Below are 19,308 nucleotides of genomic sequence, written 5' to 3' on the forward strand. Positions count from 1 at the left end.
GAGTAGCCTCTTTTCATGTTTACTAGCCATTTATGTTTCTCCTACTGTGAAGTACTGGTTCATATCTTTTACCTATTTTTGCTTAGGACTTCATTCCTATCAGCACTGGAAATCATGGACCCAACTCTCTTCTTGTACTGTGTCTGAACTTCCTTGATCTAGCGTATTCTGGTTTTCTTCATATCTCTCTAGCTTTTGCTTCATTGTTTGTGGAATCCTCACCTCTGCCTGCCCTCTGAGATTGGTCTTTCCCACTCTTACCTTTCCATGCTTCTCTCCTTACTCTATAGACTCTATCTGGACAATGACATCAATTCCAGTGGCTCCAGACAGTATCACTAATAATGATTCTCAAATCTATGGATGAGGGTAGAGTACAGGAGGGCATCTTTGGTCAGGGAGCCGAATCATAATGTCCAGAAGAAGATTTCCCAAATTTCACATCCTCTCTTCCCAATATGTTATTTATTACACATCCTCCATCATGTTGAAAATAATTTATTCAAAAACATGTGCCAGAAATGTTCTAGTCTTTGTGGACAGATTAGTGAAGAGGAGAGACAAAATCCCTGTCTCAGTGTGTTGCATTCTGATGGAAGGAATAACACAGCCAACAAACAGGTGAGCACTTGGCAGTAAGAGGTGTGAAGAGCAGCAAAGTGTTTTGAATGGAATAGGGAGTGACTGGGGTAGGTATTGTTTTTTATAGGGTAGCACGGGGCCGGCTCTTTCATAGTGGGACAACGAACAGACACGTGAATGAAGTAAGGAGCCATTCAGTCACCTGGGGAAAGAGATAGCTCAGAGATAAAATAAGGACTATTGCCAAATAGAACTATTTTTATGAGTGAGAGAGTTTTACATTCTTTTTCAGGTGTGTTAAGGTGAAAAGAGTTTAAGAACTATTACTGGATCCCAAATGTTTCCTTTTGGCCCCATCTTCCTTCTAAACGTTAGACTCACATGTTCAATTGCATCCCAGACATTTCAAGGATGTTCCACAGGCGCATTAAACTCAGGTTTAAAACCTAAACTCTATCTCCTTTTCTTTCCTCCCCCCTTCTCTTATGCACTCTTCCTCTGAAGTTCTGTATTTCACAACCATCCATCAGGTTGCCCAAGGCAAAAATCTAGGAACCATTCTTGATTCCTCCCTCTCCTTTATCTCCAAATCCAATTAAATCCAATGTCCTATCTACTGTCCATTTCTCCAATCCTACCCCAAGCCAATACTATTATGCACTGAACTACTGAAAAAGCATACTAGTTGTTCTTTCTCTAATTTTGTCACACTCTTCCCCCAATTCACTGTCCTGAGTCAGTAATTTTTAGAAGCATAACATTGAGGTAAACACTGTTTTTGTGTCTATGTTTTTTTCTGGATCATATTAACTTAAAGCAGAACATATGCAAACAAACAACATAAAAACTTTAAAAGGAAAAGAATATTTCGAATGGTGGAAATAAATAATGCTGATAGTTAAATGGAGCAATCTCTGCAGTCTCCTTATGACTGATATAACTCAATGTTACTTAATTATTTCTAAATAAACCCAAACTGGAGCATTCCACAGGAAATGGTGGAAACTGTATAGTCTCTTGAGTTTTCTTAGAGTGACTGACATTCTAGCAGATGCCATCTACAGCCACAAGCCCTCAAGTGCCAACCAAACAGTAGGACTATGAAAGTGTCCCAGTGGAGGGATGGCTACAGTGCTGACAACTACCCAGTGGTTTGTTGTGCAGCCTCTAGAGCAGAAAGTCTATCAAGAATTCCTCCAACAGCAACTCTGCACACAGGCTCAGTCTGAAACCGGACCACACGTGCATCACAGGCCTGCCCCACCAGCATTTTGACAACAAGCACAACATTAACTGTATCAACAGAGCAGCTGTCCAACATACAAAGCAGCATGCTGATGGCGGAATAAAAATGAAAATCCATGATCATAACACGTTTTTTAACCAAATCAAAGGCAACAATCCACATTTGCTCTGACTCTTTAATAATGCTTCTTATTCTTTTCATCTCAAATTCTACTCTGCCTAGAAAGTCAACATTTTCCTTGTTGAGCTCACCTTTTCACTGTCATCTTGGACCCACTCTTACTTTCCAAGTTTTCTAGACCCGTTTTTGTCCCAGAAGTTATGGATGATGTTACAATTCTCTCCAATATCAGAAAATACTATAATTAAGTTAAATTATATTATATATACGGTATGTATATATGACATATATTATATGTCTCTACATATTTATATATATGATATGTGTGAATCATTAGAGTGATCTGATAAAATTCTATAACTATATTTTGCTGAATTAATTCAAAAGACATTTGTTGAATTAACTATCACATGCCAAGCTCTATTCTAGGCATTTGAACACAGTAGCAAACAAGACAGAAAACAATATAAACATACATAGGCAAGTAAATAAACAAGAAAAACAGCAGATAATGAGTGAATATAGTTAAAATGAGAGAGAGTGTATGTGACAAAACAGTATGTGGTACTATAAATATAAAAATAAAGAGCAGGTACTCCCAAATAGGTCACATAAATTGTATTGCTCATGACAAACATGTAAACAAAAGGTCAAAATGCAAAGGACTGGGCAAATTATTGACCAAAAATGGAGAGATCAACTCTGCTTGATGGACCAGAGATCATATCTGGGTGTGTATACTTAAGGAAGAGCTTAAAGAATGAGTTGGAGTTTGTCAGAAAATTAGGGAGGAAGAGTATACCAGACTAAGAGAACAGCATAAAGATTCATAAAGTAATAGGAAACAGTCAGGGAATATAAGGATTTGGGCTTTGCTAGAGCCCAGGGTATTAGTGAAGAAGTGCCATGTGACGAAGCTGGACAGTGGGCAAGAGCCAGGCCAAGGAGGCCACATGTACTATGTTAGAGAATTCATATTTTATCCAATTAGCAACACGGGACCATCAAAAGGTTATAAGGCATGAAATAAGGAAGTCAGAGTGGAGCTTCCTCTGCATATGACAGATCAGATGGGAGGAGGCCTACACGCAGGTAGACAACTAGGAGACCACCGCAGTTCTCCATGTGAGGGGTGATGGATAGAAGCTCTGGCAAGAAGAACAGAGGGGAAGAGTGGCACAAGAAATGTTATGGAAGTGGTAACCAATTGAACAGGGGGGTGAGAAAGCTGAAGGGGTCTAAGAAAATTCCAGGTGCACAGCTTGGACGATGGGTGGTGGCACAGTTCAACAATATAAGTAGTGCAGGAAAGGAAGAGCTCTGTAGAATAAGAAAATGGTTCACGTAAGGCTATGTGGAGTTTGATTTAACTATGGACCTTTCCAATGGGCAACTTAATGCTTGGATCTAGAACTAGAGAGACAGGTCTGGGACATGGCTTTAGATTAGATTAGGGAGCAATTAGTCATCAAATAGTTTAAGTCAATGATATAATATGTAGACTAAGCATGGGCTTTGAAGTCAGAGAGACATGGGTTTGAATTCTATCTCAGTCCCTTACCAGCAGTGCAGCCCTGGGCAAATGACCTAGTTTCTCTGAGCTTTAGTTTCTTCATCTATAAAATGAACACAGCAGCTCCACACAGAATTCCTGATCTATTCTTCAATTTCTAGTTTTTTTTTCCAAATTCCTATATTAGTAGTACAACTTTAGCCCTCAAGGTGAGGAAATTTTTTTAATTTCCTCAAAGGTTTGCCAAAATCCATCCCCTCAGGTTCTTCTGTATTTGCCCAACCAGAACAGGTCCTTGTGATTTATTCTGAAAGTCAGGATTGCTATATATAAAAGTTGCTCAGGTGGATGTGTGGAAATGTGTGTAATTTCTTTTTAAGGTGAACATTTAAACTGCGAGAATACCCAGGAGTGTGGGAAGTGGAGGAAAGTTGCTTTAAACAGAGGATAAGCCAATAGCACAGAAGAAACAAAATCAGTGCAAAGATAGGTGGCCCCAGCCTTAGAGTAAAAGTAGACCCAAAACTGTTGGGTTAAGGATAAGCCAGGCATTTGTTCAGTCTCTAATCTGACACAATCTGAAATTGTCACAAGAATAGATTATTCATAATGTTTTCTTAAACCAAAAAGTGGAGACAGAACTTTATTGAGAAAAATTATAGATATATTGACCAGGTGACTATCCAAATTCAGCTTAACTGAATTAAAGTCCATTGATGGATGAATGGGTAAGAAGGTGTGATATATATACACACAACAAGATATTACTCAACCACTAAAAAAAAAAAAAAAGAATGAAATCTTGCCATTTTTGACAACTTTGGATGGACTTGAAGGGTATCATGCTAAGTGAAATCAGACAGACAGAGAAAGACAAATGCTGTATGATTTCACCTACATGTGGAATATACAAAGCAAAACAAATGAACAGACATAATGAAACAGAAACAGAGCCATGAATGCAAACAGGTTTTTGCCAGAGGAGTGGGTGGGAAAGACAGAAACAGGTGACAAAGATTAAGAAGAACAAACTTCCAGTTGTAAAATATGAGAGTCATGGGTATGAAATGTACAGTGTGTGGAATATAGTCAATGATTAGGCATGTATCATTGTATGGTGACAAATGCTAACTAGATTTGTTGTGATCATTTTGAAATGTACATAAAATCAGACCCCAATGTTGTGTAACAGAAACTATACTTGTGGATCAAGTATACTTCAAAAACAAACAGACTCAATAAGATCAGATTTGCAGCTACCAAAGACAAGTAGGAGAAGGGGAAATTGGATGAAAGCAGTCAAAAAGTACAAACTTCCAGTTACAAGATAAGTAAGTACTAGGGATCTAATGTACAACATGATAAATATAGTTAACACTGCTGTACATTATACATGCAAGTTGTAAGGAGAGTAAAACCTAAGAGTTTGCATCACAAGGAAATTTTTTTTTCCATTTCTTACTTTTCTATGTATAGGAGATGATGGATATTCACTAAACTTACTGTGGTCATCATTCCATGACGTATGTAAGTCAAATCATTACGCTGTACACTTTAAACTTATACAGTGCTGCACGTCAATTACACTTCAATAAAACTGGAAGGAAAAACAAGTTTTAAACACATTATAACATTCCAGATATGCTTTACCTTGGTCATTATTCTTTGGAATCTTCTGCGTTCAAGCCACCCTCTGATAAGCGCCTGTATGACGGTGATCATTTTAACTATGTTTTTGGTTATTAATTTTTTCCTTCCCCAGAACACTTGGAAGATTTCTATGTGTGGTCCAATTCTTTTAACTTTATTGCCAAATTTATCACTTTTACTTGGAATCGGTTTTACACTAAAAATAAAACATAAAACTTCATTGTTAATAAGGAAAATAAACATTCCTGAAGTCTTAAATTCGTTTTGATAATGAATATATTGAAGTAGGAAATACACTGTAATTAGCACATATAATTCATATACATATATAACCTGAACATGTCAGTAGGATTCTCCAAAGAAGGTTGAATATGCCAGAATCTGTATAATATGTATCAAATTAACCTTCTGAAGAAAGGAAATCCAAAAGTAGGTAAAGTTGTCAAAATTCACCCACAGCTATACAAATGAGAGATACAGTATCTAAGGAACAAAATAATTTTCATATGACAGGGCACATTAGTAAACATAACTTTCTCGTCCCAGAAGCTATTTTAAACTAAAGACTGCTTCAGAATTATTTGGCACTGATACTCTGCTTACCAAATATCATCTGAAAAGTAATTTTATTTTCCAAATGCTCTCAGTTGCGAGGCATGGTGGTGTATTGATAGGGTCGTGGACTACTAGACAGCAGGAAGGAGGCATCATACCGGAAATCATGACTAGTCCTACAATACTGATATGGATGCCCTCGCAGTGATGAGAACCACGTGAGAAAACTGCAGACTTCCTAATGTGAACAGACTGTCTGTAACCTTGGTACTCTTGTGCCTGCTTTTTTCCTTTATATATCTGTTGTATATTTTATATGGTAGTCAAAGTTTTCCAGTCTTCCAAAGTTCAAAGTGTAGTTTTCTTACAATTAGCATCCAAACATGCTTTTTTCTTCTTAATTGCTTTTGTTTCTGCATCTTTCACATCTAAAGTTCCACTGAGATGCTTAGGTCATTTCACACACTGGAGCTGAGTCTTACCCTAAAAAGACCTCTGAATCCCAGACCCAACTTTCTTGATTTCAAGTGAATATCACTGACGCTGCTTCTGCATTTTTTTCTCCTCTGAGTCTGTTTTGATATTTGCACTAAACTGGTTCTTGTCGAGTCCTATTCTGTTTTGTACGTAGCCGTTATTTTTCTTCCATGTCGGAAGCCTGATTTTGACTACTGGACCCAGCCATCTAGTCTCTGTTGGCTGGTAGATGGTAGATGACAGGGGACCTTTTTCATTTGTCTTTTCTGTTAGTTTGTCTTGAAGCTTGTGATACTTCTGATATGCTCTGTATCATATGTCATTTGAATACCAGTAATAGCTAAAATCATTTAAGAGATAATTTTGTACCCACTACAATGAAGATCAGCTTCAGATCAACAGACTTTCATAACAAGTATTCCTTGGAGATCCTTTTTGACTTCCAGACCCTCCTACTCCCAAGAAGCCACTACTGGCTAGTGAGATTTACTCAGACACAGAAAACTGTCCTCCATATTTACCTTTGCCCTCTAGCTGAAGAGGTAGAATTGAGGCTATTATTTTTCTTTGTGTTTGTGTATATAAATGAAAAATGTCCTTTCCATGCTTGTGAAATAAAGGAAGTTAGCTTTGTATGATGTTCTTGTAACTATAGTTCTTTTGCATCTTTGGTTGGTTCTTTCCCTCATTCTCTCTCTTGAGAAAACTTTTGTAGATTAATGAGTCAAAAATATAACATTTTGTTCTGTGAAGAAATATTTAGATAGACAAAGCTACCAGAAGAGGCAAAGAAAACAAAGCAAAGTTTTCTTTTCGTTTGTTTAAATTAAGATTTATTTTGAATAGCTTAGAAAAGAAGGAGCTGTGCCTTCTAAAAGTATTTTTTGCTCAGTTAATATAACAATTTTATAAACAGGTCTTCATGTATGAGATTAACTGGGAATGCGGATGAAATAGAAATGATTCATTCTGGCCTGTCCTGAGTTTCAAGACCTACTGTGAAATAGAAAGGATTCTGAGTTCATGACTTTTCCTCCTTTCTCTCAGAAAAGTAAGAGAAGTCTTCTAGAAATACCTAAATGAGCCAACTTTATAGGTAAAGTGCCATGTTCTAAAAATAAGGAGTGAGTAAGTTTTAAAGGAATACGTGTGACTGACTGTAAGGTGATGTGTGATGTACACTGTAGAAGCACCAGCAGTGGTCAGTGGAGCTCTGCTGGTCTCCTAAGTTGCCTTGAATGGCACAGAGTTCTTATTCATGTACTCAAAAGTGCACATGACCCCTTACCAGTTCTTAGCATGTACCCCAAGAGGCCTCATACAGTTCCATGCTCATGGAATCCTCCATCTCTGAGAACAATCCAGCAAGCCTCTACAGGATGAGAGACCACATGAGAAGAGACAAGACGAATCCACCTGAGTGAGCCCAGGTTGTTATCAGCTGAGTCTGGACTAGATCATCAAAACTGGCTCATGAAAAATAAAGGTTGTTGTTTTCAACCTCTAAACTTTGTGATGTTACTGTAGCAATAAATTACTGATATACATATTTATGTTTATACCCAAAGGGTAACACAGTAATTGTCTAATTGATTTTTAAAAGATTTTATTTCAGAGGTAAATTATTGCTGTCAAGTAGTGACACTCGTGACAAATGCTTTATGGGGTAAAGGTTTTAAAAACCTGAGGTTTGCCTCAAGTTTTGCCAGTTTTGCTAACCATGCAACATAGACATCTTCTTGTTTTAACCAACACCTCTTAGGTCATCTATGTTATTGAAATTGGCCCCAATAAAGCACCAAGTTAATGATATTAAACCAAAAGTTGCTAAACAAACTTATTTGGACACAACCATGCCTTATGAGTGCAACTTGACCACGAGGTAAGGCTGAGAAAGCAAACTGGCAACTTGTCTTTTCTCCATCATGAGCAAGTATGCACATTAACATCTCAGTCAGGGGAAGAAAGGCATCTTTTATTCCATGATAAACAAACACAAGTAATTTCTCTCTGGAACTTATCTCCAAAAGAACTGAAATCTTTAAAAAAAAAACTGTATGTGTAAGGATATCCATCAAAGTTTCATTTTATGATGGGAGAAATTCAGAAACAAGTATCTAAGGAAATTGTACTATATCCAATCAATAAATTATTATGAGGTCATAAAAGTGATGTTTATGAAGATTATACAATAACCTGAGAAAATATGATTTCAAAAACTTGTATCAAGAGAATAAGAGAAATTATATCAAGAGATATTAAATTATATGCATTATAGGATTGCAACATTATTTTCTTAATGATGTATGTAAATAGGAACAGAAAGATAGAAATCAAAACTTTATTGGTGACTATCACTACAGTGGCTGTGAATCAAGGGTGGCATGAGAACCCTCTGAGAAATATTTTCAAAGAACTCTTATTCAGGAACTGCCCTATAGATTCTGATTCATTAAGTCCTCCAATAAAACCCATGCAAATCCCTGATTAAATATTAGGTTGTAAAGAAACAACACTAGTTATAAAGCAAAATGTTTACTTCTTGGTTTCCATTTTGTTTAAATTTGAAATAGACAAATATACATTGCATAATATAAATGAAAATTATAATAACTAAACCCATTAATACCAGTAATAGTGGCAATCTTTTATTAAGCATTTACTCCCAACACACTTTCTGCTTTAATCTGCAAAATAATTTTATTGGATAAATGTTTCTAGTCTGATTTAATAAATTAATGCTGAGAGAAATTAGGTGATGTCCCAAGATCACGAAGTTGTGATTAACACAGAATTCAAAGCCCATCTTGAACTATGTATGATAAAATCAAGACAGGACAAAATTATGTCATGACTTTAGAGAGGTTGGCACTGGCAAACCCCAATCCTCAATGGTTAGATTGATTTGAGTGAATGGCTTCAGGTTTTCTTTTTCTTTTGTTTGTTTCAGAGATATTAAAGACAGTCATACCACATATACTGACTCTATTACATAAATGGTCAACTTCATGCAGGGTACAAGAATCAGCAGCATGTAGGTGTGATGCAGGAAATATATTGTGACTGTCTGATACATGGAGGCAGAGTAACCTCCTCTGAATTAAAGAATCAGTAGAAACTATCTTTTGCTTACTTCTCCAAATGTAATTTTTACATTTACCTTCCTTCATAATGTCTTAATACCATTCTGATATGGAGATAATTATCATTTTTTATAGATTTTACAGTTCTGATATGGAGATAATTATTAATTTTATGGATTCTCAGCCACTAAAGAGTCTCTGTAAAACTCTTTTAGGCTAAAAGTTACATATTACAGATATAAAATAAATAAGTCCTGGGGATGCAGTGTACAGCATGGTGACTATAGTTAATAACACTGTATTGCATATTTAAAAGTTGCTAAGAAAGTAGATCTTAAAAGTTCTCATCACAAGAAAAAAAATTTGTAGCTGTGTAGTGATGGATGTTAATAGGACTTTCTGTGATCATTTCACAATATATACAAATATCTAATCATTATGTTGTACACTTGAAATAAATGTGATGTTATATGTCAATTATATCTCAATTTTAAAAAAACTCATTTAGAAAGTCTTTATAAAGATAAAAATGTCAGTCATTAAAGGCTAGATATGAAACCAGTTTTCACCATAAAGAGACCACCCTCTTTTTCCCCAAACCACCTTTTACTAAAGTCACTCTAAAAAGTTTAAGAGAAAGACCAGAACTGAAGAGCTGAATTTGCCTCTTTCACTTGAGATCTGACAAATCTATGATCAAGGTATCAGACCAAATAGTTTTCAGTGAGAGGAGAAATCATTAAGCAAGATTACATGTGAGAAAAGAGACAATAAGTTAATTAGTAAGTTCATCATGTCTGAACATTAGACACTGAGCTTGGCAAACATTTGAAGAGGGAATTTCCTTTCAACTGCTAATGCTTATATGATAATATGTATTAAACACTAAGTCAGTTTTAGAGTTTGGTTCAGATATTGCTACTAATTAGCTTTGGCTGATATTGAAGTATTTTGTATGCTCCATTTATAAAAGCACTCTTTGCCCATCTGTTCACAGGTTGAAAGTGATTAAGGGATACTTATTTTGGCTGTTGTAAAAGCCAAATACTTTTTAAGCTGCAAATATGTGGCAAAACCAGTTCAGGCTGCCAAGTTCAGAAATACATTAGAAGAGATTTGTGATGCTGCCTCCCTTCCCTTATTCCTCTTCCAACCTGCACTATCGAAAAGTAAATACTGTCGCTTGCCTGATTAGACTAGCATGCCTGCTTTGTCCAAATGCTTTGCAGTTTGGTTATAATTTACACAATTTACTCTGATTTGGATCCTCTGCTACCAAACTGTGTCGAGGGCTTTCGTTTCCTGTACGGGCAGCCTTGAAGTGGAGACATGTGATGCCCTTCTGCTTTGAATGCTGGATCTGAAAGCAGCTTGGCTAACGAGTGAAACAAGTTTGTGGCCTACTTTAATGCCCTATATGAGGTCTGTTCAGTTTAAAAACAATGCATTAAATTCAGCATGGGTGGTAGAGGTTTTTTATGAACAGGGATATAATACATTTCCATGATTAATACTGTCTCAATGTTATTTATTTGCAAATCTTGCCAAGGGTTTAGTACTTCATGCTAGCAAAACCTGTTCACTTAAAAAATCAGAGCAGGGTTCTTGAAACTTTAAAAAATCAAATGCAATCCTCCTGAAATGTAAGATAGAATCACTTTAATTTAGACAAAATTTTAAATAGTTTAAATATCTGAATGTGTTTTCTTCTGGGCTTTCTCTATGCTTCTTTTGTGTTCTGATCATTCCTCACAATGCTAGCCTGCCTTGACCCAAAACAGCCAAGAGACCTCTTATTTTTGGAGGCCTCCAGTTCCACAGCAATCTCTTTAACCAGATCATATTAAAGGGCGGAGGCTAATATTCTATTTGAAGCCTCTGAGGGTACTTGCCTTAAACAATCACCTAAAGTGCTCTAACTAGTACCCATCCAGAAATGCAAATGCTACACTGGGCTGGGAGTATGTCTGCTCCCTGCCCCACCTGATTTTCCTAGGAAGACATCTCTCAGCCCATTATGTCAGATTTCTGGAAAGATGGATTTTGTTTTTGCTGCTGCTGCTTGGTTTGAATTTTCCAACAGCTCTTCTTCAAAATAAGAAAGAAATTTTTAAATTCCAAATTCAGTTTAAAAAAACACAATTATTCTTTCTCTTATGTATAAACATTCTGGAGGAGAACTATTTATTATGAATTAAACTGAAATTATCGTTTCACACAAGAGAAAAGCAAAAGCAGAAAGGAAATACACGTTTTGTTCAAACTTAATGGACTCTGACTTTATGGGCAAGGTAATTATGGTGCACTTCCAGGGAATTCTCTTTAATACAAACAGTTAAAACTCCTTTTTATTGTGCCTACGTGTTTCATCTGTAGGACATTGAAGAAAACTACTCCTGAAGATGTCTGTAATGACCTGGGCATTTATGCCACAGGTGTAATGGGAGCTGATTTTACTGTGGCACAGTGACCACAGTTCTCCATTTTCACAAGCTTGTCTATGGAATAGGGAACACAGTGAGTTGTCTGCTCTTTCTCCCAAAACATCAATTTATGTCTCTTGGGATAGCCCTTTGCTCCCAGCCCAAACTTGAGGCAGTTATGGAGGAAAGCTGGCTCTACCCACTGCCATCCATCTCTCTCATGTCTACTCAAAAAGAGCAGACAATGAAGACCGGTGCACAGGTTCCTTCTCCCTAGAAGAGGGCTTTAGGTTAGGAGAGAAACCCCCACAAAAGTTCAGGTGACTGTAAAAACAATTCCTGATATTATACTCAGTATTTCATCCCCAACCACACATGTGTTTTAGGGACTGTCATTCCCTGGAGTCCAGGAGACCCTCAAGCAAGCACACACACAGAGTGATGGTCAGGAAGCAAGCTGAACTCTATTAGAAAAGCAGGAAATGTGGACAGTCTTCACAGCAACCTAGAGAGGAATGGTACTTTGTATCCCTACCTCCCCTGGGTTCTGCCTCTCTACTTTCCCTCTGTATGAGTACTTCCATGAAAAAGTGATAGAAAATCTGATTTTCCCTGCCTGAGACATTCATGCATCCTCATTTTACTTCTGTGTGCAGGGTTACTGTGTGTTCTCCCTCCTGTTATTCTGCTTGCTGCTCCTCAGACATTTTCCTTCTGCTTCCACACAGGAATTGGTACCAATACGTTAGCTGCCTTCCCTCCTCAGTTATTGTTCATATCAATAAGGTGAAATTACTTTTTGCAGCAGCAGACAGAAATTTTATTCATTGGCCAACAAATGGAGGAGGAGGAGCTCTTGCTCTAAAAGCACCTTCTCCCCGAGTGTAGGCGAGGACAAGCTTCTTATAGGAAAAGGGGCTAAAAGGGTGGAGACCAGTGTCACTTAGGCTCATGGAAGTGGGAGATGATTTCCTGGAATGGGATCCAGGACTCTTTTCTGCCCCTTTATGGTCCTTTAGGGTTTGGGTCACAAGTGGATGGAACCAAGATGGTGCCCTCTGGTGGGGATTTTAGTGTTAAAATGAGATGACAATGAGCTGTAGATAGATCTTTGTCCCAGTTTTCAAGTTCAGCCAGCTTATACCAGTTTCTTGTGGATAAGTCCTCTGGTTCTTGTCATGTAAACACAGCTAGAAGATATAGTCAGTTTGGTTTTCTGCAAGCTTTCCCAGAGCTTGTTATTAGAAACAGGATAGAGGGCTTCCTTGCTCCTTTGCCTAAGACAGGGGTGCCTGTGTTTACTAGAGACAGTTTATGTACAGATTAGGGACCCTCAGGTGCTCCCCTGGGTGACAGAATCACAGCTACACAGGACCTTCCCCTTGAATCAGGCCAAGCCATTCTTTTTCCCAGTTGCTGATTCCACGTGGTCAGTTTTTTCCCTGCTGCTGCATCCTTCGGCAGACATGGGTGGAGTTAGATACATCCCAGGCACAGAGAGGAAGTAACTCTCTCCAAGTCACCGCTATTCCAGGGAAGGGAGTGCAAGTCCCCAGTTCTGCCAGGAACCTAAGCCAATATGCACTAACTCAGTTTTACCAGAGAGCCTGTCTCTGGGTGCTTGGCTACTCTTGTGTCCTCTTTGCTGCTGCAGTGCTTTGTCCCACCCAGTCAGGTAAGATTAGGACAACCCGAGGGTGCTGACATGCTGGGCTCTGGACACATTCAGAGCTCCAGGCTGCTAGCCGTCTATTGTGCAACCTGCTCCTGCTTGAGTACAAAGCCCTCTTGAGAAGGTCCCCGGCATGAGAGGATAAGTAATGGAAGGAAGACACCAAAATTCCACAATTAACAACTAAGAGGAAGTTTCAAAGTTCTTGGCGGTGGTCAAGCAAGAGACCAGTAGTTTCTGAAGATTCAGAGTAAAGTAGACATTTTAAGGGCCAGGGAAATAGTCATGAGCGAGGAAAGTTGGGGAAGATGGAGGATCAGCACAAAGGACACACCAAGCAACATAAAATGATATTAGGAAAAAAGTTGATGACTGAGGCACTCACTTATTTGACCTAGACTTAGCTATCTTTATTCTCTACTGACAGCACTGAGAAACAATCCTGAGGATGGTGGGATGGGAAGACTGAAGGTGCAGCTAAATAATAACACCTGACTTGGAGGTAACCGTGTGTTTTGAAATGGTAGCATTTCCCAGGAAATGCAGTTCTCTGGTAGCTATTTTCCCAGATAGTTTGCTATCACAAGATTATAGTGCTAGGATATCATTAAGGTGATTTACCACAGCTTTCTCTATTAGCTAGACAACCCTAGGAAAAAGCAACTACGTCATCCTAGAAATTGACAGAGCTGAGAATAGAGGGAAATACTGGACATAGTCCAGTGTATCCTCCAGCATGAAACTCAAAGTGTGGTCTGGAGACCAGCAGCATCAGCACCACCTGGACTTTAATGGAAATACAATACCTCAAGCTCAACTGTTTCTATTTTGCTCAAGAGGCAAAAAAAAAAAAAATCAGACTAAAAAGGACAGAACAAGTACTAATAAGAAAGAACTGAAGCTCAAACCAAGGAAAAATGTCATAAACAAAATTAAAGCTGCTCTTAGTTAAATTTTCTAGGCTCAGGCAAATAATTTTCCAGATTCATCTGTTGATCTGCTGTCTTGGAGAAACTGGAGGATGAATGTCATGTAAGAATTCTGGAGAATAGCAAATGTCTTCATTTTCTTAAAAGGAAAGAGTAAAAAAATTGCAAAGTATGAGCCAGTAAATTTAACTTCAGATTGTATCAGTTTATCAGTTGGATGGTATGTGAGGAACTAAAGAAAAGTAGCAGTGGTGCCAAGAGCCAGAATGTATACAAAAAGAACGTCGTGCCATCCTGAATTCATTTCCTTTATTTTAATTTAGTTTTATTATTGTTTTTGTTTTGTTTTCACTAGATTGCTATACCAGGGAATGATTTATGATGTTTCTGAATTTCAGGAAGGCAAATTTCAAGGTTCTTATAAAATCTTTGTAAACAAGGTAGAGAATAAAGGCTGACTGAGTAGTTTTGGGTGATAGAGTGGATAGTATCATTACTGGTAAGAGAGGGAATACAGGAGAAAAGACACAGGAGAGAGAACACATAATTATTTCAATTTTGAGACATGGTTATGGGATATTCCAGTGAAGAGACATAGGAAGCAGTAGAAAGTCTGAAATAGAAACTATAGATGCCTGGAAAGGGAAAAAGAAGTTCATTAGAAGGCAGAGAAAAGATCCAAACATTTAATTCATGCATTAAATGTATATTCATTTATTCATTCATTCATTCATTCACCTAGTATATGATTCTCTTCTAGGACTGAGGAGTCACTGGTAAATAAAACATAGAAAACTCCCTGTCCTCATTAAGCTTATATTCTATTGGGAGAAACACAATAATCAAACAAGCTAATTATAGAGTATCTTAGAAGACAATGTGTGCTATGATAAAAAAATAAAGCGGGGTAATGCAGTTGGGGTATGCTAGCAGGTATGGAAGATACAATTTTAAATAGTGTCAGGGCAAGTGCAGGATTATTGAAAAGGTAACATGTTAGCTAATTATTTGAGGCAAATATGGTAAGGAGCTAACTTTAATGCTGAAATGTGATAGTTTCACTGGTAGCTCTGCAATTGGTTAATACACATGTTATACAATTAGTTCCTCTCAGACCCATGAGGATGGTTAGGTACCTTTCTTCCAGCATTGCAGTTACTACATAACTTAATTCTCTGGGTCTACCACCCTTCAACACTGTGAATTCCATGAGAGCAACTAATTTTCTTTGTGTGCTTGGCAATATATAATAGATGAAGGGAAGAAAAAGGAGGGAGAGAAATAAAGAGAAAGGAGGGACCGAAAAAGAACAGAATGGGGATGCATTAGAATATCTGAGAAAGCCTCAAGGTTTGCGTGTTTGACGTTTTATTTGTTTTCCACAATTTAAAGCAACATGAGTATTGCCCTTAAGGAACTGACCCCCAAAGGCTTCCTGTTAATCTAGAGTGTCTACAGTTTGGTCTCATTGTAAACTGTATTCATATAATTATATCTGAAATACTGTGTTCTTTCTAAAGCATCATACTTTAAGAAAGATACTTTTGAGTATGGTGGGCACTGGGTCTTTTCCTCTGTTTTCACCTCCTTTTTCCTTGTGGAATTGCACTTCTCCCTCTCCACTCATGTGACTTCTCCACGATGGGGCTGCTCATGCTATCCAAGCTGGAAGGTTAGCCAGAATATCTGTGTGTGTGTGTGTGTGTGTGTGTGTGTGTGTGTGTGTGAAGAGACTCCTTTTGGTAACAGCAGGAAGTAAGTCAATTACAGATAGCTGGAAGGCAGCCATTTTCCTTACCACATGGAGAAAAAAGTCTATAGTAAGAGGTTTTAAAGCCAAGCAGGGGCAAGCAGAGATTTAAAATGAATGAAAGGAGCACACATCCTGAAGACATTACTTGAGTCTGTTCAATCAGTTGAGCCTGAGGTGTTAATAGATACCAAGAAAGACGCCCACCAATACTCCAGACTCTTGGAATCTCCACTTACGTGAGCAAACAGATTTAAGCACAATTTTGCTTGAGCTGATTTGAATTAGCATTCTAACAAAAATGTTGCAAACACACACACACACACACACACACACACACACACAAACACACACACACACACACACACACACACACGGGGTGGGAGGAGCATCTAAAAAAAAGAAAATTGGTAAAGAGTGGCTTCAAGAAGACAGAATTAGGACCAATGTGGATCAGTTCAAGGGGATAGAGAACTGTCTAAAAATCTGAGCATTCTCTAGAATGAAGTGGGATTCCACTTCAACAGACGCATTACTAATCTCTGGAGTTTTCAAATAGAGGTTATGTGGAGATTCATCCTTTGGATAGAGGGTTTCAGTAGAAAATTTCCAAGGTTCCTTCAACTCTGAGATTCTATAATTCCCCAAAGACAAAAGACACAAGGGGAAGTATCACTGGAAAAATATTATCTACTATAACTCTATTTTCAGAAAATGCTTAGGCTGGGTACTGACTCAGAAAAAACTGTTCACAGAAGGTATCTAACCATAAACAAGCTAATATTACACTAGAAGGTAACAAATTTTAGAAAAGGTTAAAAGAAAGGTATTAGGTAGCAAACTATAAAATTGTTTTGAGATTAAAATAAGAGTACTTAATCCATGACAGGAAAAAAATGATAGACAAATGCAGTAATTCTAGAGAGATAAAGGAAACATTAGAGTACCTAGATAAACCTCCAGACTCTGAAATGTGAATTTCATACTTAGATATACCAGGAAATGCACTATATTCCATTATATCAAAAAAGAGAAAATTTAAAATTGATAGTACAATTTTGCCTTTTAGTAACATGTTAGTGAGTCATTTCCAGTTACTACTACCCTTTTAGCTCTAGTATGCTACAAACTAGGAAGGAGGAAGTATACAATGATTCCTCATCTATATATTTCCATGAACTATCTGGATGCTTGGAATTCTAAAGAATGAAAAAAAGAGGAACTTAAGGTTTCCAAAATGGTACACTTCGTAGAAGCTATATTTAAATAATGTTTTTAACATCCAGAATTGAAACAAATTAAATACTAAAAAGGTGAAAGGCTGATGACCAGCCTCCGAACTTCTTACAAGTACAAATTTAATATTATGAATCAAAAATAGAATGTTTTTCCTCTATGAATTCTATGAATTAAAGACCCATCGATTGTTCTTATCGGAAATCAATTAGTCATTTTTAAAAACAATTACGTACTTTAGAAATTCAACAAAAGGTAAATTTATCACTAAAGTCATGTGACTCTGCAAGGGATGAACAGCTCTCTGCAGAAAGACATCAAAGGAGGATAAGTGTTTTATTCATGGAATACAATAGATTACCTGAAGGGAAAAGGAGATACTATTTGCAATACAGTTAGAGACACCAAACAAATTGAAGTGGTCCTCAAGGAAGACATAAAGAAAATCTTTCTCACAGAAAATAAAAGCACAATGTCATCCTAATAGTATAACAGACTACAATCAATATAGCTTCTGGCTCACAAGTTTTGCTTAGATACTGAGAAAGAACTCTGCATGCTGATGCATTATTTCCTTTTAGTTAATAATATAAACTGCTCTTGATAGTTTTATACTAATGATACTAGACAAATAAGAGAAAATGTGTTAAGCATGAAGAAGTTAATGAAGAGATTAAAAAGATGATGCTAGGAAAAGACAAAATCCCACTTCACTGCAAAGTATCATCCACTTTTACCTTTATCAGGGTAAAAAATATACATACATACTATAACTCCTGTATGTATTACTTTTTTTAAAAAAAACTAAAAATTAAGAGTTACATCTAACTGGCTTTAATTCTTTCTGGTTTAGAAATCTTAAATAAAGCACTTTACTTTAAAAAAAAAACAGTAAAACTCATAAAAATGTCCCTTTGGCAATTCTAATGGAAATGAAATTGCTTGGCACTCTTTGAAAAGTTTAACATAACCTTCCTTTCCCTTAAAAAATGGTTTTAGGCTTTGTCAACCTTATTTTCACCTGAAAGATTTCTAACAGTCCTCTGACACAAGAGTTCTAACAATTTCAAAATTTATCATTTAAGTTGAAATATTGAGGAAGGAGAAACTTTCATTCAGATATCAAATAATTTAGTTTTATAATGTTCATCTATGAAAATTAGATTCTCTAAATGTTGGGCAAGGTTGTACATGAAATGAATATCTATAGCAGAATTGAAAAATCAAGACAATAAGATTATCTCTCTCATAAAAATACACAAATTTATATTTAAGAACCCCAAAATAAAACCAATTGTGTGGAATCTGCAATCCTGTAAATTTATCCTAAATGTGCTGGATTTGAGCATTATAGCTCTCTGGTTAATAATGTTGCTAACAAAAAATCTTAGGTACTTCGGTATACATATTTGCACAGCAAATAGACCTAAGCAATACTATCTCATCTGTTTTTCTCCTTCTAAATTTTGAGAACTTCACAGTTGGAAAACAAAACAAAACAAAACAACAACAACAACAAAAAAAAAACAGGAAGATGGACCAAAAAAACATAGAAATGTGAAAATTTGCCTTTTAGGCTCATAATCATTGAAGATTAGGACAACAATAATTCTCTCTCCCTTATCTACCACTTTTTCTCCATATAAGGCAACAGGTTCCATTCCCTCCCAAGAATAGGAGTAGGTGCTCAGATTTGCAGTAATTCCAAATCAAGTGCAGCAACAGCATTTTTAGTTTGCTTAATTTCCCATCCCCACCTTCTAACAGCCAAGTGACTGCCTCCTTAAAAAATACTGCTGAGTGGGTGCATAAACCAGTTCTATTTGCCAACTGTAGAGGGTTCCCACAAAGCTTGTGGGTTTGTGTAAATGAATTACTTCATTTTTTTCTATAACTAAGAAGGGTAAAAATAAAACAAACTTTCTTCTATTTACTGTACCCAGGCAATGGTAATATATACGTGACACATTTTCACCTTTTAAATGCAAAAATACTTCAGAAATTAGCCAGTACCTTACAGAAGTTGACTGATGACTGATAGAAGGTTATAATATACTTTGTCTCATGCAGAC

At 36.9% G+C, this 19,308-nt stretch overlaps 1 protein-coding gene across 1 annotated transcript in view; it reads right to left on the bottom strand.

Moving 5' to 3' along the window:
• Nucleotides 1-19,308, bottom strand: part of LOC135320962 (IQ domain-containing protein M-like) — a 213,249-nt gene that overhangs the window by 169,182 nt on the left and 24,759 nt on the right. The window contains 1 exon segment of the mRNA XM_064484195.1: nt 5,112-5,307. Coding sequence (XP_064340265.1) covers nt 5,112-5,307 — 196 coding nt within the window.

Source organism: Camelus dromedarius, unplaced genomic scaffold, assembly GCF_036321535.1.
Source record: "Camelus dromedarius isolate mCamDro1 unplaced genomic scaffold, mCamDro1.pat HAP1_SCAFFOLD_45, whole genome shotgun sequence".
Taxonomy (NCBI): Eukaryota; Metazoa; Chordata; class Mammalia; order Artiodactyla; family Camelidae; genus Camelus; species Camelus dromedarius.